We start from the raw sequence: 23,588 nt of genomic DNA, 5'->3' as shown, positions 1-23,588 counted from the left end.
AAAAAAAAATCAGTTTAGTTACTTTTTATTCTAATTTGATAATTTTATTTTCCTTTTTTGGAAAAACAATCATTTAAGGTTTTTATTTAGGATTTTTTACAAGTTATTGCATTTATTATCCGGCTTTTTTTTAAATGAACAGAACAGCTCGTTTTTTGTTTTTTTTTTTTGCTGAGGGATGAGCCAAAAAAATCTTGCAATGGCATTACGTTGAATGTCATTTGCTTTTCAACAGAACCTTTTTTTTCCCCAATTGTTTCCTACATATTGTCAATCACAATAGATGACGAAGACAATATTTTAATCGGTTTTGTTGCATGGATGAGTCAACTTTTTTTTGAATTTGCGATAACTTTTTTTTTTTTGCTTTTACTACTTATTTATTAAATCAGAAAGTTAATTTAGATTACCATTACAAAGTTGTACCCTTTCAACAAAAAAACGGTTCTTTTTAGGTCTTAAAAAGTAGCAAAAAAAGGAATGGAGGCGGAAAATGTAACGTCATAACTACCTCACTTTACCAGACATTAATGATGGTATCTGATTTCCATCTTGTTTAACCGTGCATTAAGTTTTTATAATACTTATACATCCCATTAGTTATCGAGACCAAATGATCAGATCATTTTTAAAAAAGTGAAGAAATGTGTTTCTTCGCATATATATGACGTTTTCACAATTTTTTAATTTTTTTTTTCCACATAGTTCATACATAGTTAATCCAGTAAACATTTACATATTACCTTTTGCGATAGAATCACTTAACGTAAACTTAAAATCTTTTAAATGGCAAGTCCAAGATCAAGAAGAGTTTTAAGAGATTTGAAGTTCAAAGATGGAAATAATGTGAGTTCTAATTATATTATTAAGTGAATTTGTGCAAACAGTCAAAATAATAATAATAATAATAATAATAATAATAATAATAATAATAATAATAATAATAATAATAATAATAATAATAATAATAATAATAATAATAATAATAATAATAATAATAATAATAATAATAATAATAATAATAATAATAATAATAATAATAATAATAATAATAATAATAATAATAAAGATAATAATAATAATAATAATAATAATAATAATAATAATAATAATAATAATAATAATAATAATAATAATAATAATAACGATAATAATAATAACGATAATAATAATAAAGAATAAAAAAGAAGTGCATTTGTAAGTTTGTTAAGTAAAATAGTTTTTAGAATTTTTATAGGCGTACTTGTTTTTTATTGAACAGAATGATAATTAGATGTATATGATCATTTGAAAAGTATATGTGCAGCCTACCACTTTTAAAAGAACAAAAACTATATAAAAAATTACTATTCAAGATATAAATGAAGACATTGTGTATCTGACAATATATGCTGATTTGAATAGTCACTTTTATTACACCAATGTTTGAAATAATAAAATAATTTTAAAGTGCAATTTTTATCACCTTTAATACTTGCAATGAAAGTTTTGAAATTATAATTATTTATTTAAAAAAATTTTTTAGGCATGTTTTGAATGCAATAGCCACAATCCACAATGGGTTAGTGTATCTTATGGTATATGGATTTGCCTTGACTGTTCAGGCAAACACAGAGGTCTGGGAGTACATCTAAGGTAAGTTCAAAAATGATAAATTTACTATGGTATTTTTTACAGATAATATTCTAATTAAGACTTTTTAAACTGTTAATGCAATCAGGGCCTACAACACTGTTGCTTCAATGACATTTTAAATATAAAGCTAATCAATTGCTTAAATATTTCTATTTGCTACCTGAGCACATAGGTAGTAAGCCTACATTCACTACTTAAATTATGTATGCAAATGACAGAAGGTTATATTTTTGAGATTTTCAGGCAGTGATATCTTGCAGTTTGATTAATCACATATAACTTCAATCATTCTATCAGTCATAGTCTAATCTTCTTATTTTTAAAAAGAAAAACCAATCACAAAAATTCTCCAATTAAAAGTAATAAAAAATAATTTAAGTTATCTAATACATTTTATCAAAAAACTTGAATAATTCTACTCAGAAAAAAACTGGTTGTTTCAACTAAAAAGAATAGTGCCAATTCTTATGGGAGATATTGGTGTGAGAACAATAACCATTTCAAAGGAACAAGTTCAGTATATAAAAAATAAGTTAAAGATCCAATAATGATTATATAAAATAGGATAACACAAATTAAACATTTAAAAAAAAATCATATAAGTTATCAAGTGTGAAAACAATAATTGACTAATTGATTAATAACTTAGCGTATCGTTTTGTGAATGAGATAAAATAATTAGAGATGATCCGATTGTAAAAATAATAATGGAGTAGTTGATTAATAACTGAGCCTCACACTTTGGGTTTGAAAGTGGCATTATTTATAAAATTAGATTCTATGGTTATTAGGGACCTGAAAAAAATTGGCAAAAATATCATGATATATAAAGAATTAGTATAACATGATATATAAAGAATTTAGGTGTTAGAAAGACTAATAAAAAATTTCACATTCTTTTTCCTTTTAGGAGGAAAAACAGATGCTGTTGTAAGATGATGATGATAGCTAATACTAAACTTGGAAACTTCTTTTAGACATTTTTTTTAGAGCTTAAAGCTAAATTAACAAATTCTAAAATTTAAAAGCATACTAAACACAGTCACCATCATCATCAATACACGTAGGTTGTTATGTAAAAAATACTGTTTTTGAGGAAAATTAGTTTTTAAAATATGGATTTTCTTTAATTCCAATGTTGAGGGCTTAGCAGTGTACCTATCAGTCTGAAATTTTTCATGGGTCTTACTAACACCTAAATTCATAATAAAGTTGGAACTACTTATTAACCAGTACAAAGAAGTTGTGAAAAATGTTAAAAGATGAGGATAAGCCCAACAAACAAAGGAAGCTGTCTTTATTACATTTGGATGATCACTCTTTGACATTGAATATCTCAATATTATCAATATGATAAAAATTGAAGAGGATAAGATCTTCTTGAATGACCAGGAAACAGAATGTAAAATGAAGTCAAAACTTTGAAAAAGAAGAAACAGGGTGATCAGAAAAGGAAGTATAGGTTACTGGAAAGACTTAAAAAAAAAAAAAGTTTTTTTTATCCATCCCATGCTGACCTCCTGCTACCGAGTAGTGATGATAATTCAGAGAAAGATGGTGACCAGTTTGTTTCTATTTCAGGGCCATCTAAAAAAATATTCTAAAAGCAGTGTTAATTAAAAGCCATTGATATTGCATTACCAGTAATAGCTGCTGTACTTGATTGCACTAGAAAAAGAAATCAAAAGGTAGTTCACACCCTCATTGAAACAAAAGTTGCTAATGCACAAGCAAAGGACATTCTTTTATCATGTAGTATTGTATAAACAGCCAGAAGTAAACATCAAGCAAAAAAAATCAGAGAAAATTAAAGAAACCTAAGTTTAATTTTGATCAAAATTGCTTCTTACATTAGATGGGTGTTGTGAAAAAGAGAACTGTGTTGCTAACCTCATGTCCAGCTTAAGAGTTGAAAAGCTGTTGGATGTACCCAAAATTGAATGTGGCACTTGAAAATTGGTGGCAGCTACAAATGTCTTAGAGGACATGACATATCACTGCAGCTAACAAAAAATGTTGAATAAGAAGCTACTCTGGCTTGAAAACACCACATACTCAGGTAGCATATGCAGATCTCTTTATAAACGTTTTTAGAGGTAGTACAACTGGACCTGAATCGTTGGACTAAACTATAAATATTGAAATAACTAAAAAGACAGATGAATTTAGAAGAAAATGTTTTATTATTTTTTGAATATCAGACTGCAAAAAGTTTTGAATAATAACAGCAAAAGTCATGCTACATTAACTCTTAAACATTAGAGCTCTTAACTGACTTGGCTAAAAGATACAGATTGAGGCCCAAATTGGCAGATAAAACGTGCTTTGAGGAACAATTTATAATTGATTAAGAGTAGTGAAATTTTGTATACTTAAAATGTAAGTGGACTAGAGTAATTGAATATAATTAAAAATTGAATATAATATATATATATATATATATATATATATATATATATATATATATATATATATATATATATATATATATATATATATATATATATATATATATATATATATATTATGTTTAAGATATTCGTGTTTGAACTATGGTGTCTCATCTACAAGAAGCTGCATTTAATGACTATTTTAGTAGAATTTTGTAGTCTGATGATTCAAAAAATGCATGGAATATTTTGATCTTTACTTTTCCACACTTAGTTTACCTTGCAAGTTAAAAAACTATTTTTAGTTTTTTCAATGTTCTCTTTAGATCATTCACAGCTTAGAAATTATTAAGTGTCACAAGTTTTGTTTATATAAACATGTTAATGTCACTACTCTAAAAAATATCAAAATAAATATTCAAAATAAATTTTAAAGTTCCCAAGATTCATTTGCCAAACCATTCATTGTTCAATAAAAACAAATAACAAAAAAAAACAAAATGTTTAAGTTCTGTGTTTCAGTAAAAACCAAGTTCAATGCATCTCTAAAAATAATACAAAAAATTTTGTTTTAGTTTTGTGAGGTCAGTTACAATGGATAAATGGAAAGATATTGAGTTAGAGAAAATGAAGGTAACGTGCCAAATTTAAGTAATTTTTATTTTGAATAAAATTTTAAAATTTTGTTGTTTTTTTGTAAATTAGTTTGTTAAAGTATAACATCTCCTGTAAATAACTCATATGAGAAGCTGAGTTTGTGTAAATTTATTTATTGTTAGTAAATGTTCTTATTGAGAAAGAAAAAATTTTTTTCTGATTGTAAAAATGATTTACTTCTCAATTACTGTGGCATGTGGAAGTACTGATTTCCAGATTTTTGATTCTTTACACAGTATAAGCCCTCAATGTCAAAGAGTGCTTTGTCTGACTGCTGGTTACTATGTCTAGTTGTCTAGTCAAAATAAAAATTGGTTCAGTATAAAAGTTCCCTTCTTTATGCGATTACAATAGCTTCTGATTGTCTTAAATGTAATTAAAAACTAGTGTTTTTTTTTTTATCTAAAAAGTGATTTTACATAAAAAACTACTCTAGGTGGTAAAAATTGCTTCTTTACTTTCATAATAATAATAATAAAAAAAGTATGTTTTAGGTTTAAAGTATATCATAAACTGGATTAAATTTGTTAGGTTGGTGGAAATTCTAAAGCAAAAGCATTTTTTGAATCTCAACCAGATTATTATGATGGCATGTCTTTGATAGAAAAATACAATAGTCGTGCTGCTGCTCTTTACAGAGATAAAGTAAGAGGTCATTATATATAAACAATATCATTTCCCTTTTTACTTAAGAAATTAATTTTTGGCTAGAACTGTTACAATTTTATTTGAGGTTTATTACTCAGAAACAGTTATTTTTATGTATAATTTTTTTTCATTTAGAAGTTTGATTTGTTGTAGTGTAAAAGTAGTTTTTATCTAGTCTTGAAGTTTATAATCTTTAATAATTTATTACCTTTGATAATTGTTTAGTAATCTTTAGATAATAACTGAAGCAGAAGGAAATCCATGGTCTGAGTCAACATCAACTGCTCGTAACCACAGACCACTTGTTACTTCATCTACCAATTCATTAAAAGGAAGCAATTCATTGGGAAGCAAGTCTGCACCAAGCATAAGCAGTATGGATGATTTGGAATCTTTCCTTGGAAAATCTAAGTTAGAGTTCATGTTTTTATTTTTATTTGATTTTTTCTTTTGTTAAAGTAATTGATCTAGATGAAACTGACAGTATTCGCCATTTTACTTTATTGTATTTAGAGCAGAAATTACTAAAGAGAAAGATGATTATTTTAAAAGAAAACAGCTAGAAAATGAATCTAAATCAGAGTATGTATAATAAATAGACAATTTCTTTTTTGAGTAGTTGGACTTTGATTTCAAGTGTAGCTTATGCTTCCTCTTTTAAAGGAATTTACCTCCAAGTCAAGGAGGAAAATATGTTGGATTTGGAAGTAGTCCAGCACCAAGTTCTAAATCTGAAACAGGTATAATTTAGGATTTTTTTCTTTCTTAAGTTTTTTAAAATAAGCTATTGAGTTTTTACATACTTAGTTTCTATTTTTAGGTTGGGATTCAACTTTGGCCTCCTTGCAGTCTGTAAGCATATTTTTTCTATACTGATGTGACAAATTTTAATTAGATTTATTTAGAAATCCCTACAATAATAATCGCAGTTGCTTTAATGATATTTTATACACTTTACAGGGTTTGAGTTCATTTACAGTCACTGCTCAACAGATTGCATGTGTTGCATCAGCAAAGGTAACTTTTTTTAGATTGAGAGTGATTTTGACTAACAATACAAGTAACATTGTACACTTATGAAACTTGCAACAGACATTGGAATTTAAAAGAAATTAAGTTGAATTACTAATAATTACCTATTAAACATAAATTAATAGTAATTAACTATTTAGCATAAAATAGCATTTTTATACTTTATTATTCAAAGATTTTTGTGTTTTCATATTTCAAAATATTTAAGTTTTCACACAAATTATGAAAATTTATCTAATTATTTCAGAAATCTCTCAATCAACTAATTTTTATTAAGATGCTGGAAACAAAAGTTTGAAATTTTCTGTCTTATTAAACAGCTAGCTTGTAAACTGTAGGCTGTCAAGCTTTAAATTGTAGGCTGTCAAAATTATATTATAGGCTGTCAAACTTGGTTCAAAAGTCAATGAAAATTATATTAAGCCCGCATCACATAAGGTATGGGGTAATGGAATCATTCAAAAGCTTTTGATTTGATTTTATGCATTTATTAATAAAGAATAAAATTCTTAAAAAAGTTTATAAGTAGAATAGTTTTTAAAGAAATTAAAAAAAGTTAAACATCTTTTTAAGTTAATAATTCTTTAAAGCTACTTTATGCTGCATTTAACTTAACTGACCATGCACCAAAGAATGAACATGACTCAAACATTAACCATGACCCTATCAACTGTTCACTACGTCATGAGCAAACTGATTGTTCTAATAAAAATGTCAATACTTTCAACAGATTTGGTATGTAAGCTGAGATGATTTTTAAAATTGTAATTATTATTTTTTCTTTTAAACATTGTAAACTTAATTCATCTAAATAAAAATTAAAGCTTGTTAGTAAGTTTAAGCAAAGAGTTTTGGTTTAAAGTGTGGAATTAAGTTTACTACATTTTACTTCTATGATATTAAAATTTTAATATTAAAAATCAGTTCTCCTAAATGAAAATCAATTCTTCTAAATAAAAAATAATTCTCCTAAATAATAATTAATTCTCCTAAATAAAAGTGACTCTCCTAAATAAATTATATTAAGTTTGAAAAGCTTTTTAAAGATGATTGTGTTTGATAATATCGTAATTTCTATTTTTGCTAGGCTCAAGAACTCGGTTCAAGTGTTACAGCCAAGGTGGTTACTTCTCTAAAGCTCAGTCGGCTAGAGTTTTTGATATTTTTTGTTTACATTTATGATTAATTCATGTTTTTTGTTTTAAGATTGATTCATATCACATTTTTAAGTCAATACTAAAAAGTATTGCTTATCTTGTAGGCTAGCGAAGGGCGTTTGGTTCAAGATGTGTCTGGGACAGTAAAGAATGTTGCAGGAAAAGTAAAAATTGATATCAAAAAAATTATACATTTAATTGTTACAATTTTACTTCATCAAGTCTTACATTAAGCCTATATTTCCATTATATCTCTATCTTGTTCGCGTTCTCTTTTAGAGAAATTTTTTTAGACAGTTAATTTTAAATAGTTAAATTAATTTCTGTATTTATTAATTTCTAGGCACAAGAATATGGGTTAAAAGGCTGGTATAATCTACAAGCTTATATAGGTTACAACACCCCTGATGCTATTACACAAAAGGGGGAGAAAACATCCATTAACTCTACACAAGTTCAAACTAAACAAGACAGCAATGGTGGACTTTATGGCGGTGGTTCAACAAATCAAGGCGTTAACCCGTTCCAAGAAGTAGTTTCTAAAAAGCAGCAAGACGTTACTTATTCAAGCGAAGATAGTGGGTGGGATTCAACTGACTGGGGATCTTCAAATGATTGGGACGAAGATTCTAAAACACATACGTCTGAAAAACACCTAACAAATGTTGAAACGAAGAAGATTAGCAAAAGAGACAGTTGGGGTAACGACCCTGATGAATGGGAAAATTGGTTAAATGACACCACAAGTTCATTAAGGAAAAAATGATTCTAAAAACATTCAATATCTTCAAATGTATTTTCATAGGATAATCAATTTTAAAAACATTAGATTCAAAACAGTTTTGTCAGCTAAATTAGCAAGGAAATTAAGTTTTTTTTCGTGGTTGCAAAGAAAGTGTGGCAAAATCTTTCAATTAAACATTTTTGTACTAATGACTAAATACAATTTGATTTGCTTGTAAATGACAGCATTTTTCATATTGGTAAATAACTCTTAAACTTATTTTAACTACAATTAATTTATTACATGCATAATTATATAATTATATAGGTATTACTATATGCTGCTTTAACATTTTTCTTCACGTTTTTATATCAGTTATTGAAATGTGACAAATATATTTATTGCGGAAAGTCTTTTTAAAAAATCCATGCTATTAATTTTTTTCAAGGTCGCATTAACAGAGTTTGAAGTCATAACACAAATAGGTTAAGTTGAATTCACGTAATTCGAATTTTCTATAATTCGAAAGATCTTTTAATTCGAACTCACTTAATTCGAAAAATCTTAAATAAAACGCATTTTGGGTCCCGCGGACGTATTTTTCATCAAGTAATTCGAACTTTGCTTTTATATTTGGAATTCTTTTTATCTTTCGTTATTCTACTAAAGTTACTTCGAAGATTGGAATGCTTCGATATATTCGAGTCTCTTAAAGTTTCCTTGAATTTGTCTGCTCGTTGTAGATACGAACAAAATGGCCGCAAAAAGAAAGCATAATGAGGATACTTGGAAAGTAAAGTACAATCCGTTAAAAAAGTTGAACCAAGACTTGGTGATTTACATCAATGCGTGGTAACAACACTCCAATCCATGGTCCTATTCTTTTGGAGAAAGCTCATAAATTTGTAATTGCATTCAGTTACAAAAATTTTAAAGCAACGTGGGGTAGACTAGGATTTATCATCTCTTTTTTAGACATTGCATAACCTTTAAGGAAGTCTCTGGAGAGTTAGGAAAGTTTTCCAAGGACATGACTGCACCTTGGGTAGAAAGAACCTTAGCAACAATATTAGTTAGATAAAAACTAAAGTATATTTTCAATGGAGACGAATTTGGTGAAAAGATCCCAATATTTGTGATTGGGAAATCTGCCAACCCAAGATGCTTCAAGCACGTTCATAAAAAAGCATAGATGGATGGATGGAACACTTTTTAAGGAATGGTTGCCCGAGCTCGATCTTAAGTTCAAAATGCAAGGAAGGAAGGTTGTTATGATAATTATCCATCTCATCCAGTGGTTTCAGGACTAAAAGATATTGGTTTACAGTTTTTGCCACCAAATATTACTTCCTGTACACAGCCTGTGGATTAGGGGGTTGACAACCCCTGATCCATGGGGTGTGCACAAGAAGGTATGTTTACTTAACTATTTTTGATTTTAATATTTCTTTTATTAAGACCGAATCACTATCGAATGTTTCGATTTTCAGTAGATGTAATCATAATTTTAAAAAAAAGTTATGAACATCTATTGCATATACGTAGATTAATGTACAGAGGTTTTAAAGAAACTGTTTAACGCTTTATAATCATATGCAGGTTTGTCATTAGAGTATGAATATCAATACTGTTATTGAGATATATACCTCAATATATATGTTTTTTCGTTTATTCTTTTATAAGAAAACATAACACATGTATAAAAAAGTTTTTTTTATCAGGCCATTGAAGTCTAAATACCAGATCCTTAGTAATTCGGAAAACAATAAGAGCTATAGAAAAAGGTAAACAACTGCCCCGAACATCAATCCTTTAAGTCATGATAATGCTCAAGACGGCTTGGAATGATGTGACTAAGAAAACAGTCATTAACTAATTTCGCAAGTCAGGAATATCCGCAGAAGCTCGGATAGATACTGTGGGTAACCATAATAACCCATTTAAAGAGACGATGGTTAATGGCAAGGACAACAATGCTTTAGAAGAGTTAGAATTTGACCTGAAGCAAATTAGCAATATAAGACCAGAGTTGGCCCCTGAAAACCTTGATGCTTATGCACTAGTTGATTTTTATAAAGAAATAGCAACCAACGAATCATTGTCTGTTAACGAAATAGGTAAAGAATACTTATAACAACCAGATATCAGCAGTGACGAGGAAGAGATTCCCAAACCCATATCACCGCCAACGTGAAATGAAGTTGACGGGCAAATTTTTAACAAATTAATCTTGTTTACAACTGACTTAGAATAAGATACCCAACTTTTGAATGTCGCTAACAAAATCAATCAATAAGGTTGAAGCAATCTATTATTGAAATTTTTCAAAAACAGTACTGATTCTCATATATGCAAAACACAGCTATATGGTACTGTTAAAAATAGGTTTCTTACAAAAATAACCTGTTAGATCTTACTTGCAGCCTGTGCAATATTCTACACCGTGAAAAACATCCTTTGGTTATTATTTCTTTTCAACTTGGCCTACAAAACCTGAACTCGTATAATTCTAAAACTCATGTAATTCGAACCTATTTTGAGATCCCAAGAGAGATCGAATTATTGAGTTCAACTGTACGTATTTACGCAAACTTTTTCGTACTTTACGAAAAAAAAAATCAAAATCAATGCTAAAATTTTTAAACAACTTTGTCGTTGTTTAAAAATCAAGTGCGTGCATCATTGAGAACTTACGATTCTGTTTTGTAACCGCAAAGATTTTTTCCCATTACGATCACTTTTACGTCCTTATGAAATTCGTAGTATTACAAAGGCGTAAGTTTTATAACATATATCCCTGACCATTTGACCGTTTAACACGTCAAACCAATTAACATCTTAAATTTATCGTGTGTAAAAGTAGAGTGAGCTTTTCCTAGGTTGCCCTCTCCGTCCGTCTAGGGCAATTTACTCTGGAGTAAAGTATACTACTGTTTTGCTGATAATTTACTTGCAGTATTCGAGCAACGTCACTTAGTTTTGTTCAATCAATGGTTTGTAAACGCGTGCATGATTGACAGAAAGCAAATTTTTACACCATTTATGCTATGTATATTATTATAGCGTGTTTATCAATACTTTGACAGCTACTACTAAAAATAATTTACTATATATTATAAACTTATAAACTTAATATCTAAGGACAACCCTAGTGAAAAGTGGGAAGTTAACATGCGATAACGAAAAATCCGGAAAAAATTTGCAGTTTCAATATGTTTATAACAGTGTTTTATAATTTTATAATTCTCGCTATTAGGCTGCAAATTTTATCCTCTACAAATATACCACCGTCTTTATTTTTTTAGAACTTGACTAAATATGTCTAAAAGCTTGAATAATCAAGAGGCACTTCAAAAAACAAATGTGTACGCTTTTTTTGGATTCGCATCCAAAAGAGGACAAAGCGTTTATTGTTAATTACTTACGCATGGGAAATGTTAAAAAATTGACCATGTACAATATACTGCAACGAAAGGAGAACAATATAGACCAGAACGAAAGGTCAGAAGTGGTTGGACTGCAAGAAAAATACCTAAGAAACAGATAAAATGCGTAGAAAAATTGATTAATAAGAAGGATGCTATTTCACAGCGCAGCTTAGCCGAGAGTTCAACGTTTCCCAACAGTATATATCCAATATTATCAATAAAAAGACAAGCATTCGTTATCGTAAAAAAATTAAAGCGCCAAAAAGAGCATCGGCTCAGAAAGTGTTGTGCGTCATAAATGCCGAAAATTGGTTGCACTTTTTCGGAAAAATTTGTGATCATTGACGACGAGTCATATTTTCCTTTTAGTAACACCAATCTTTCAGACGCTGAGAGACAAAAACCCTTCAAATGTGTCCGAATTGCGTCCGATGGAGGATTTTTGGACTGAAATTAAAAGATTGGTGTATGCAGATAATAGGCGAGATGAAAATCTCCTAAAACTTGGAAATCTAATCGAGCATTTTATGAAAAAAATCGACCAAAATTGCGTACATAAGCTTGGGGCGAGTACTTTTACAAGAGTTGCCCGTGCTCGACGAAATGGCCTGATAAATGAATAAATTTAATTTTTGAAATACATATTTCTTGTTATTAAACATTTTAATAAAATTGAAAACTCCGTTCAAGAGATATTCATTTTCAAAGTGCGGATTTTTAGTTAGGCAAATAAGAGAAAAGCATATCAATATAATTTATCAATTTTAATTTTATGTTTCACAACTTTTTCGGAAAAAAATTCCAGTAAAAAATGAGTATTAGTTACAGTTTTTTGGTTTGTCCAAATTGTCATCTTTTTTTATTGATGTTGTTATTTTTGTCCAAGTCGTGTTAAAAAGTGAATAAATTTAAATCAAGACTAGTTATTGGAATGCACATTCCGAAAACTAAGTTTCTATATTTTCATAAATACTACATATAACATAACTAATGGGAAAAAAAGCGAATAAAATCTTCAATGATGAGTCTAATGATTGATCAGCAAATCTCTTTTAAATAACTTTTTCCTTTTTTTCTTTATTAATTGTTCTAAAAACAAAAATAAAAAGATGGAATTTGATTCACTTTCAAAAATAATAACAACCGGGTAAAATAATAAAACAAACTTTTTCATCTAAAATGTCCTTATTATAGCCTTTTAAAATTTAAAAGCATATAAAATTTAGAACCTTCTTATTTTAAGAGGAACTTTATTTACGTAAACATAAAATATACATAAACTTTGGAGGTGGGAGAAATTAGGGTTTGATCATTTAATTTTTCGCAAAACACTTTTATTTGATAATCCTGGATTTAACAATGACCTACATGAGACTAACCATATCCCAAAAGGTCACACTATGTCCAAAACCTGGCCAGTTAATTTAAAAACTTAACATTAAGATATATAAATATTGTAAAAATATATGTATATAAAAATATAAAAATTAAATTGTAACCATCAACAGATGTTTACATTTGAATAACATGTTTTTATAGTTACTTATTTTTACTATTATTATCAAAGTATAAATGATTAATGTAAAACTTCAGAGTAAAATTGTACATTTAGAATGAAATAAAAAAGAACCACACCTTTCTGCATATTACAATAAGCTGTCCAGCCAACCAGGAATAAAAGCAGGAAAATAAAGATAAAAGAAAACCTTAAAGAAATTAAATTCAAATGAAGTGATTTTAAGCAATCATATTCTTTTAAAACAGTAAATGCTTAATACCTTGCTTCAATTACTTCTCTAAAACTGTTCTTGTTCTGTAAAGTTAATTAATATTTTGAAGAATATGGAGTTGTAAAATTTGCTTTAAATCTTTTATAATGTCATTTTAATTAACAAATGATATTATAGAAAGTGTCTAAGCCACACAAGTCAGCTGTACAACGTCAAAACACAGTATCTGTATTTTTCATAATTGGATATGAAAATGATTTTGTAAAGTACGTTGGGCTGCCTCCTGAACTTCATACTTATCACTTGAAGTTTCATAGTATGAAGTTTCAAGTGATAAGTTTAAGTTGGCGGCCCAACGTACTTTACAAAATCATTTTCATATCCAATTATGAAAAATACAGATACTGTGTTTTGACGTTGTACAGCTGAAGTGTTAAACCATAGATGTTAAACTGCAAATATTCATGTGTATTTTTATTAGGCAAGAAGTGTGTAAAAAATAATATATGATTTGTTATTTAAGTATAATATAAAAGTACTATACACATGTAATAATAGTAGTAATAGTAATAGTAATAATAATAATAATAATAATAATAATAATAATAATAATAATAATAATAATAATAATAATAATAATAATAATAATAATAATAATAATAATAATGATAATAATAATAATAATAATAATAATAATAATAATAATAATAATAATAATAATAATAATAATAATAATAATAATAATAATAATAATAATAATAATAATAATAATAATAATAATAATAATAATAATAATAATAATAATAATAATAATAATAATAATAATAATAATAATAATAATAATAATAATAATAATAATAATAATAATAATAATAATAATAATAATAATAATAATAATAATAATAATAATAATAATAATAATAATAATAATAATAATAATAATAATAATAATAATAATAATAATAATAATAATAATAATAATAATAATAATAAAATAATGTGATGTGATGTGATTAAATAATGTGTTGGAATTAACCACGGTTTAAAATCTGCAGCAGTGCGAGGCAAGAGTAAAAATTTGCATAATTCGTGCCAAATTAACACACAAATAAATTTTAAATATATTTTATCATATGTAACAATATGGGATGAGTGCAATTCGAAAATATTTATGATAACTTTTTTATAATGCCAAATATAAATATATGTATATATATATAAATACACGATATTATGACATTAAATGAAAATAAAATTTGCAGAAATCTTTCTGTTCGAAAAATGGAAATTAGGCTTTTTAAAAGTAATGGTTTTATACTTAAATGCAAAATTGAATAAGCTCCGAAATTTAAAGTACGCTTGAATAGGTCTAGATTTGCACACTGCTCAACAGCCATGCGCACCAAAATACATTCTAGCAAATGTTTGACGAGCTCTTCGACCTCTTTTTAATATCCGGGAAAATGAAAGTTTTTTGCTGCACAAATGTTTTCAAGTAAGAGAAATGAAGTTTTACTTCGTCTGGTTGCTAACGTTCGCTTTCACATCATCTAAAAAACATACCAAGAACTTTAGTTCAAAAAACGACGAGAAACATTTTCAAGATGCACTTCTCGAAGAAAATTCTGTTGCTGATGTAGAAAAACCTTTAGCTATTAACCAGAGAGAAGCATTTTTAAGAACGTTACCATTAAGATATACGTTTGCTTCAAAACAATATGAAAAAAATGGCGATAAAAATGTTTTAAACAAGCAAAATAGAACTGTTATTCAACGAGGCAATACAAAAACAAACCTTAATGATAAGAGCAACCGAGTGACATTGCGTACTGAAAAGGATTTTGAGAATGTTAAAAGTTTCGTTGATGTTTTGCTGGGACCTGATTTTTCTTTAAAGCCTTTTTTGCAAGAGTATGCAGATACTTTGGTCGGCCACCGTTCTCGCGCGTTAGTGGGAAATAAACGAATTATAATAGCTGATCCAAAACTCAACGAACAACAGCTCGATAAAGATGACACCGCAAACAACGACGAGTTTCGGTTGCTTGAAACCGAAAACCAACCTAAATCCGAGAATATCACGAAAGAATATGTTATAACAAAAGCGTTATATGATGCCATAACAAAAATTGCAGCGGTAGCGAAAGGTGATAAAACAATTAAGTTAAAAGCGATGCGAAAGGAAAAAACAAACAAACAAAAAATTACGCCCCATAAGACAATGCGTCGAAAACACCACAAAAAAAAAACAGTTACATTGTCCAACCGAAACACAAACAACTATTCTAAAAAAGAATTTCATCTAAAAAAGAGCTTACCCACGGACCTCAAAGCTAAGGAAAATCAGGAAAAGACGAACCTTAAACATAAGTTTAAAACATTACCAAGTGTTGGAAAAATCCCAAATATTAGAAAATCACCTAGTGCAAGAAAGACGTCTAATTCTGGAAAAATGCTCACTGTACAAAAGCTCCCCAAAATGAGACAAACAACCAGTAAAAGTATTCTGCCGAGCATAAGTAGTAAAGATATGTTAAAGAGAGCAGGTAAAACACATCTTTTTCAAAATTCGAAGGGTTCCAATTTGAAGGGAAAGAAAAATTTCAAAACAAAAATTAAGGAGAAAAACAAGAAGATAAACAAACATTTTAAGCAAATGAGCAACCTAACCTCAGCAAGACAATCTTCAAAAGTAAACGAAGAGGCATTGAGATCTAAAGAAAGCCCTTTAATTGGTTCACTTAACCCTAATATGCTAACAGCTCCACATCAAATAGAAGCTTCGACATTTACGAGAAGGTTTAGAGAACTTATCGAAAATAGTTCTAGGATTGATAAAAAAACTCCACAAAAAAATAAAAGTGAATTAAAAATGAATGCTTTTGAAAATGCAAAGCAAGGAGAGATTGTTAAACAACTTAACAGCAACAGGGAAAACATAACAATATCAACTGAAAGGACGCCAGAAATTAAAAAATTAGACGATCAAGCTTTAGATGTACTTTACGATGCTGACTCAAAGGTTATTTCACCAATCATAAATAAGCCTATTGTCCCAGAACCTGTTCCAACAGTAGAATTAATTGAAAAGACAAAAAATCAATCAAACATATACGGGGGTTTAGAAACTGAATCAACTGAAATTATAACTGGTGATGGCTCTTCGTTCGTACCAATTACCTTGGCCAAGTCTCCAGTATTACAAAGAAATGGACTGCAAAATCAAACAAGCACTGAAAGAGATGACGAATTAGCCAAAGCTTTCAAAAGCCAGACTTTAACTTTAGAGAGATTAAGTGAATCCCGTTTGTTAAATCCTGATATTACAAAATCTCTTAACAAGTCATCTACTTCACACATTCAACGAAGTGACAGTGCTCAAAGAAACAAAAGTATAGTAGTCGGGGAAGATAACAACGATCTTCATCCTTGCACAGAAGAAGATAATCACATTGAAGGAAACCTCACCACCGGCGTAAAAGAGATCAATGAGCTCACAAAAAACTCGTTTTCTACTGGATGTGAGAGTAAGAAAGATGTCAACTCAACGGAAACTTTTTCCAGCGGTATTGATCTTGAATACCTTCAAACCCTTTTTAACGGCAAAGATATCGAAAGCTTTCAAGAAAATTACACTAGAGCCTTAAAAAAAGAAGCTTTTGAAAATATAAGAAATAAGCTGAGTAACTCTTTGTCAGCATTTTTAAAAAACTTCGAAAATGCTGGTACGGATACGGAGATGCTGATGAGAAAAATAGTGGAAGATAAATTAAAACAAGAGGAAAGTAGCATCAGATATCAAATTGATTTCCCAAACTTTTATCATGCGGTAGGCACTATCACACTACCTTTTGATAATTTAGTTGAACCTTTTGAAGCCTGGTACGCAGGAGAATTAAATATGAGTCGAATAGATTATTACTACGGCAAGTTATTCCGTCTTTTCAATTGATTTACACACTTATATTTATAGGTACATGCTAAGCAACCAAATAGTAATTTGATATTTCTCTACAGGGATGGACAAAAGTTATCAAAGAGGTGACATCGGGCCTCATGGTGTGGTTGTAAAGCTGGTTCCGGCTCATTGGGGCAAACATACTGATTTGAATAAAAACAAAATTTCATGCTGGTACAAACAAGAGTCCATATGGACGAAGCGAAGAGCGCAAACCGTTGTTCCAATGAATGTTAAGAAGTTCAAGGTACATATAAAAATGTTCATAGATTCTCATTATATTTGATGCTTATTTAATTCACTACAAATCATTCTTTTTTTTTATCATACCTTCAAATTTAAATTTATAAACTTGTTTCATTTATCAAAAATTCTGCTTTTAACAGTCTTAATAGTTATAAAAATTATTATTACTGTTACTATTATTATTATTATTATTATTATTATTATTATTATTATTATTATTATTATTATTATTATTATTATTATTATTATTATTAGTAGTAGTAGTAGTAGTAGTAGTAGTAGTAGTAGTAGTAGTAGTAGTAGTAGTAGTATTACTATTATTATTATTGTTGTTAGTATTATTGTTATTATTGTTGTTATTATTATTGTTATTATTATTGTAATCATCGTATTGTTATTATCGCCTAAAATTATGAAAGCATCATAAGTTTTGGCGATACTGTGTGACGCTTTACCAAATTTACTAATAACTTTATTAGAGATTGTAATATTATAATAAAATTTTCGTAAAAGATTTATTGAATGTTTCTTAAATCAACACTTTATGAAGTTATAAATATTCTTTAGTTCGTAGGGAAAGACCTGTTCAACGGAGTCCCAGCATACAAGTTTTTTTACCAGAAGAAATTCGTCAGCAAAAATAACACCTATATCTTGCACGTTTCACAATCTGTTCCTCACGTCCCGTTACGATATGAAATGATAGGTTATGACCATCTGCTAAGATCACACTACGACCATTATATCATTGACTATTTATCTTTTAAACCTTGGAAGTTTGATTACAAGATTCTTCAAATACCAAAACGTAAGTTAAATATAGCAGATGTGACCTCGTCCCTCAGCTTGTTAATTATCTTAAAATGTTAAAATTATTGCTATTTAAAAAGGTATGCTATTATTATACATTATTATGTATATTTATGTAACTTTACATATAAATATGTATTATTTTTAGAGTATAAATGCTATAAAAAACTTCGCCAAATGAAATCTCATTTTGAAGCGAATCCCATGTGGGATTTCTTACACGGAGAAGAGCCAAAACATAGAGAAAGAGAACTCACACAAACATTTAAAGATTTTAAAGATAAACACTCTAAAGAGTACAAAGACCATGTTGAGAACCACAAGCGAAAAAATATATTCAGACATAACACCCGGTTTGTGTTTCAATTATAAATATCTTCAAATTTAATGTAACAAAAACAAAGCTAAAATACTTACCTGACGGGAAAGTAAACCTGATCAACATGTTTGGTCGGTTTGCTCTCCTGAGGGTGAAGTAAGATCACTTCTCGGCCTATTGGCCAAGGTCAAGTTTGGATTCTAGACTCGCGCCGAAAAGTCGGGCACCACTAAGTGGTGTATTAATCCGATGAGGTTTCGTGCCGAAAAGTCGGTCACCACTTGGTGGTGTAAAAAATCAGATGAGGTTCGAGGTTGATGAGAAACGAGACCATGGGCTGCTAAAGTCGGGCGGAGGATCCGGGGTTAGACGATTTTTCGTTTATTCAGTTCGTTAACTTGGACACTCGGGGGCTTCAAGGTAGATCCGTCAAGGTTGACAATAACATCAGCCGCCAAGACGTAAAATCGGAGTGACGTAGGCAAGCGTCGAACACTCCCCTTCCGTGAGGTATGTAACTTGATAGAAGTAAAGCCAAAATAAAAAAAAAAACAAAAAAACAAAGTTACAGCGATCGCTTCTCAGTCTAATGGCTAAGATCAAGTGAAGTATCGTTAATTAAAAAATAAAGCTTATTCGTTAATTGGTGAACCCAACGTGGTGAACCGGTTGTATAAGCGTCGAACGTTCTTTCAACTTCGCATCGGCATTTTAGCTGATAAGAAGTAAAAATAATAATAATAAAAAGACAAAGTTAAAGTGAGTTCTAATCTCATCTGATGTCAAATTTCATCAAAATCAAAATTTAAACTATGCGAAAAAGTTTGGTTCTTGAGGCACGGAGTTGTACTCATTAACTTCACAATTTTTAACATATTCAAAAAAAGGAAAAAGAATTCGACATAATTTAGTTTTACTTAAAACGTAATGAAACTATCTTGTGATTTATATTTTACAGCGTCGTTTTTCTTCAGATCATCAAGTTTGATATTTTTTTTCCTTTAGATTCATTCATTCTCACAACCGAGCCAATCGTAACTACTCTTTAGGAGTAAATCATTTGGCAGATTTATCTGACGATGAGTTTGAAATGTTAAAAGGTCAACCTATGCTCAACACACCGCAGTTCAAAAAGGAAGTCAATGAAATACCTGCATTGAGGCTGGAGATACCAAAAGCCCCTTTACCCAAGAATCTAGATTGGAGAGATTACGGTAAAAAGTTCTGTTTTTTTTGTAGAACTTTTTTAAAAAGGATTTCAAAAGTCCATTCTATTTTACAATAGAACCAATATCATTTTAAAATAGAATTTTAATTTATTAATATTTTAAACACTTGCTCTTTTAAAAAATTACAGGAGCTGTCAGTCCAGTGCACAGCCAAAGTTTCTGTGCTTCTTGTTGGGCGTTTTCAGCAGTGGGAGCGATTGAAGGAGCTTATACCATATATGTTAGTTTTTTTTTAAACTTATGTTTTAAAATTGTGTTCATATTGCAAGAAAACTTGTCATAAACGTTGAAATATTTTTTAAAAATCTTCTTCACTTGCATCGATGTTTAAAAACTTTTTTTATAGTGAGATAAAATTCTTAGGATAAAAATTAAGTGTAACGTCTTAATCTTTAGAATGGAACTTTAAAAGAAATGGCAGTGCAGCAACTTGTTGATTGCAGTTGGGGATACAACAACAATGGGTGCAGAGGCGGATGGTCATGGAGGGCATTAAACTTTGTTGGCGAGCATGGTATAGCTACACGTGAGAGTTACGGAAACTACATTGCGCAAGTAATCTAATTATTTATTCTTTTACCCTAAGAACTTTCTTTGTCATTAAAAAAAAAAAAAAACTTTAGGCATGTCTTTTTAATTAGGAAGGTTATTGTCATTGTGGTAAAAAAGACAACTGCGATGGCGTGAAGAAAATGTCTTACCGAACCATAGAAAAGAAAAATGCTGAAAAACTCAAAGCTGCTCTATCACTTTACGGACCTGGTAGTGTGGCTGTGCAATGTGCTCGAAAAACCTTTAAGTTCTACTCGTCGGGCGTTTATGATGATCCAAAATGCTGTAAGTGAATGAAGCTTGTTAACAATATGTAACTACTTTTATTAATAACTTGAATTGCTTTTTAAGTATGCTAAAGTTTTATATTTAGGTATATATTAATTTCATCAATCCGTGTTTTAATTTTTTTTTTAACTCGCATCAATTTTTTCATAAATTCAGTATTTTTAATTTCGGCCAAATGTTTCATTTTAAGTTACAATTTTCAGCTGAAGTAACCGATCATGCTGTTGTAATCATTGGCTATGGGAAAGAAAATAATAAACCTTATTGGTTGATTAAAAACAGCTGGGGAAAACTTTGGGGAGACAATGGGTATATGAAGATAGATATGAATAACAACTTATGCGGCGTTCTAACGAATGGAGCGTTAATGGTGTCATTTAATAACTGGAAAGAAAATAAAAACTTCCCATTTGAAAAAATGAAAAAAACTACTTTCCATACATCAAATGTTCGAAAGCAAAAAGAAACCAAAGAAAAATTGCAGTTCTTTGAAGTCCCAAAACACGTGGATGCCTATTTACACAATCTGGAGAAGAAAAATGAAAATGAAGTATATTTACGCTAGTTTTAAAATTGATTTTAATAATAATAAAAAAGCCGATTATGTTTAAAAACAAAGCCACTTTGAATAAGCTATTTAAAACTTTGATTAATATCTAATTAGTAAAAAAAATACTTTTACTTTTATATATTTTATGGATATTTGGTTATTTTTATGTTAAAAATCTGAAAAGGAATCAGTTTTATAGAAGAATAACTTCGTTTCTTAGGTTAGACTGTGATGGCCATGCAAGGAATTTTCCGAGAATTTATTTTGATCTTAGTTTTATACTGTCTCGATTTTGCAGGACAGTTTTGCTGTTACTCGGAAGTCCGTTCTTCCCTATCAAGATACAAAAGTTGGTTTACGATTAATTACCTAACAAATCATACATTATTAGGATTCTCTACTTGTAGCCTCGGTTTTTGGAATCTAGAAAGCTATAAATCCAAAGTGGATAGCTTTAGCAACGCCGTTGACGTGTATCTCATTTTTCTTGGTTTATCCGGAATTGTCTTTAGCATCTACTTGATTACAGTTTTGTGGATTTTCTTACGCTTTTGTTTTCACGATTCTGATGATAATAAAAAGCGATTGCATAAAGTTAGCTTCAAGTTTGGTGTTATATTAACTTTTACGCTTGACATACTATGCTCAAGCATAGCTGTTGTGATTAATTCATATCGAGTCGGCGATGAAGGGTTGCACTGTTGGGACTGTGCCCAAGATTTGAAAGGATGTTTGAAAACGGAAGAACTAAAAGATAGAGTGTATTGGTCTCAAATTGCATTACTGGCTCTCTTTATTGGGCTGATAATGATAACTTTATGGAAAGGTATTACAGCATTTTACAGGTGGTCTAAAACTGATGACGTCAATTGCTGGCAATTGCGTGGTTGCGTTTCATTATTTGCAGGAGTGTATTATGTGATTATCATTCTAACACCATCGCTTGCCATTTTTAAATACAAAGTCCTTGATTCAGAAGGCTATACACCCGTACTTTCGAATTCGGTAAACATTTTATATATGGTTGGAATTATTGGATGGTTAATTTTTGCGTTAGTTGCTTGTTGTTTTCCAATATTAAAGTGTGCAAGAACAAACGCGAGGAACTCCAGTAAAACACCTAAAGCGTTGTACTGACTTTTTAAAAAGAAAAACAGTTATTTTTTTAAATTCAATTTGATTTAATAAGAAATGTAAATCTAACTTCTGTAAATAATTTTTGTAAAAAGTTGGTCATGGTTTAAGTGTTTGCTGTTAATGTTGAAATAATGAGTATATATATATATATATATATATATATATATATATATATATATATATATATATATATATATATATATATATATATATGTATATATATATAGTAACTATAATGTATACAGTAACTACATTATACATAATAATTAATATATACTGTATTTATGATATTTAATAATTATGTAGTCAAAAATTTATATACTATTATATTTAAGTAGTTTGTCGAGGTTTTCTTTGTTAATTTTTTAAAAAAATTAAAAATCTTTAAAGAGTCGGCGTTTATTTAGCATAATGTATGCAATTAATAAATTAAAATATAATTCATCAAATGTTACAAACATAAATAGTGATAATAACAAACAAACAAAAAAATAAATAAAAAAAAGCAGTAATTCTATTTTTGTTAAGAACTACTTATGGTATGGTTTGTAAGGCTTCAAAGTATAATTTACTAGTATCGTGAATTTGTTTTATTACAACAGCAACTTTAAATATATCACAAGTCTTTTTTTTTTTATTAAAAAAATCTCATAAATAGAATTAAATTTTTAAATAAGTAGAAAGTATTAAAAAAAACGTATGTACAGATGAAGCATAATTATTGCTAAAAAAAAACTTTTTCTTTATTTTTTTATCAGCAATGGCGCTCCCAGAATTTAATTTTAATATATAGTGGGTATTTTCAAAACAAGCAGTGACTCTTGAGGGTGAGGGGGTGAGGGAGGGGGGGGGGGAATGAGGAAATAAGTTTGCAACTTATGTAAAAAATATTATGTTAACTGGATTGAGTACGGAAATCGTAAAAATATCTTAACAAGTTTATACAGAGTATGTATGTATGTAATGTATTTATGGAATCCAACACAGTTCGTAACTTACAAATTATAAAAGTCAGTTATCACAAAAAATATTGTTATGAAATAGAATGTTAATGTTAAGTGGCTTTTATATTTTAAATTTAAATCCGAAATATTTACC

General features: G+C 29.0%; 2 protein-coding genes across 4 annotated transcripts; both read left to right on the top strand.

Moving 5' to 3' along the window:
* Positions 1–582: 582 nt before the first annotated feature.
* On the top strand, positions 583–8,480 carry LOC145187503 (ADP-ribosylation factor GTPase-activating protein 1-like). 3 transcript variants are annotated; one of them, XR_013846891.2, is made up of 14 exons: positions 583–846; positions 1,526–1,635; positions 4,601–4,658; positions 5,214–5,327; positions 5,566–5,741; positions 5,844–5,912; positions 5,994–6,070; positions 6,151–6,182; positions 6,291–6,347; positions 6,744–6,800; positions 6,953–7,097; positions 7,450–7,482; positions 7,624–7,683; positions 7,863–8,480. XR_013846891.2 is itself a non-coding variant. In XM_080063916.2 (13 exons), the coding sequence occupies exons 1-13, from the start codon at positions 787–789 to the stop codon at positions 8,283–8,285; spliced, it is 1,326 nt and encodes a 441-aa protein (XP_079920042.2). In that variant the 5' UTR covers positions 583–786; the 3' UTR covers positions 8,286–8,480. The 3 variants fall into 3 exon arrangements, 2 of the variants coding, with proteins under 2 accessions (XP_079920042.2, XP_079920050.2); XM_080063916.2 differs by lacking the exon at positions 6,953–7,097; XM_080063924.2 differs by lacking the exons at positions 6,744–6,800; positions 6,953–7,097.
* A 6,321-nt stretch (positions 8,481–14,801) lies between these two features.
* LOC145181949 (uncharacterized) lies at positions 14,802–22,597 on the top strand. The gene is made up of 10 exons (XM_080057164.2): positions 14,802–17,327; positions 17,419–17,606; positions 18,173–18,413; positions 18,564–18,768; positions 19,740–19,948; positions 20,092–20,183; positions 20,360–20,518; positions 20,605–20,800; positions 21,007–21,353; positions 21,574–22,597. Exons 1-10 carry the CDS (start codon positions 14,906–14,908, stop codon positions 21,583–21,585), a joined length of 4,071 nt encoding a protein of 1,356 aa, XP_079913290.2. The 5' UTR covers positions 14,802–14,905; the 3' UTR covers positions 21,586–22,597.
* Positions 22,598–23,588: the final 991 nt, after the last annotated feature.

The sequence above is a fragment of the Hydra viridissima genome, unplaced genomic scaffold (assembly GCF_058129835.1).
Source record: "Hydra viridissima isolate aposymbiotic clone 2 unplaced genomic scaffold, HvirCarnegie_v1 scaffold_2, whole genome shotgun sequence".
Lineage (NCBI taxonomy): Eukaryota > Metazoa > Cnidaria > Hydrozoa > Anthoathecata > Hydridae > Hydra > Hydra viridissima.
Note: the sequence above shows the minus strand (reverse complement) of the source record. Positions and strands in the feature narration are given on the sequence as shown.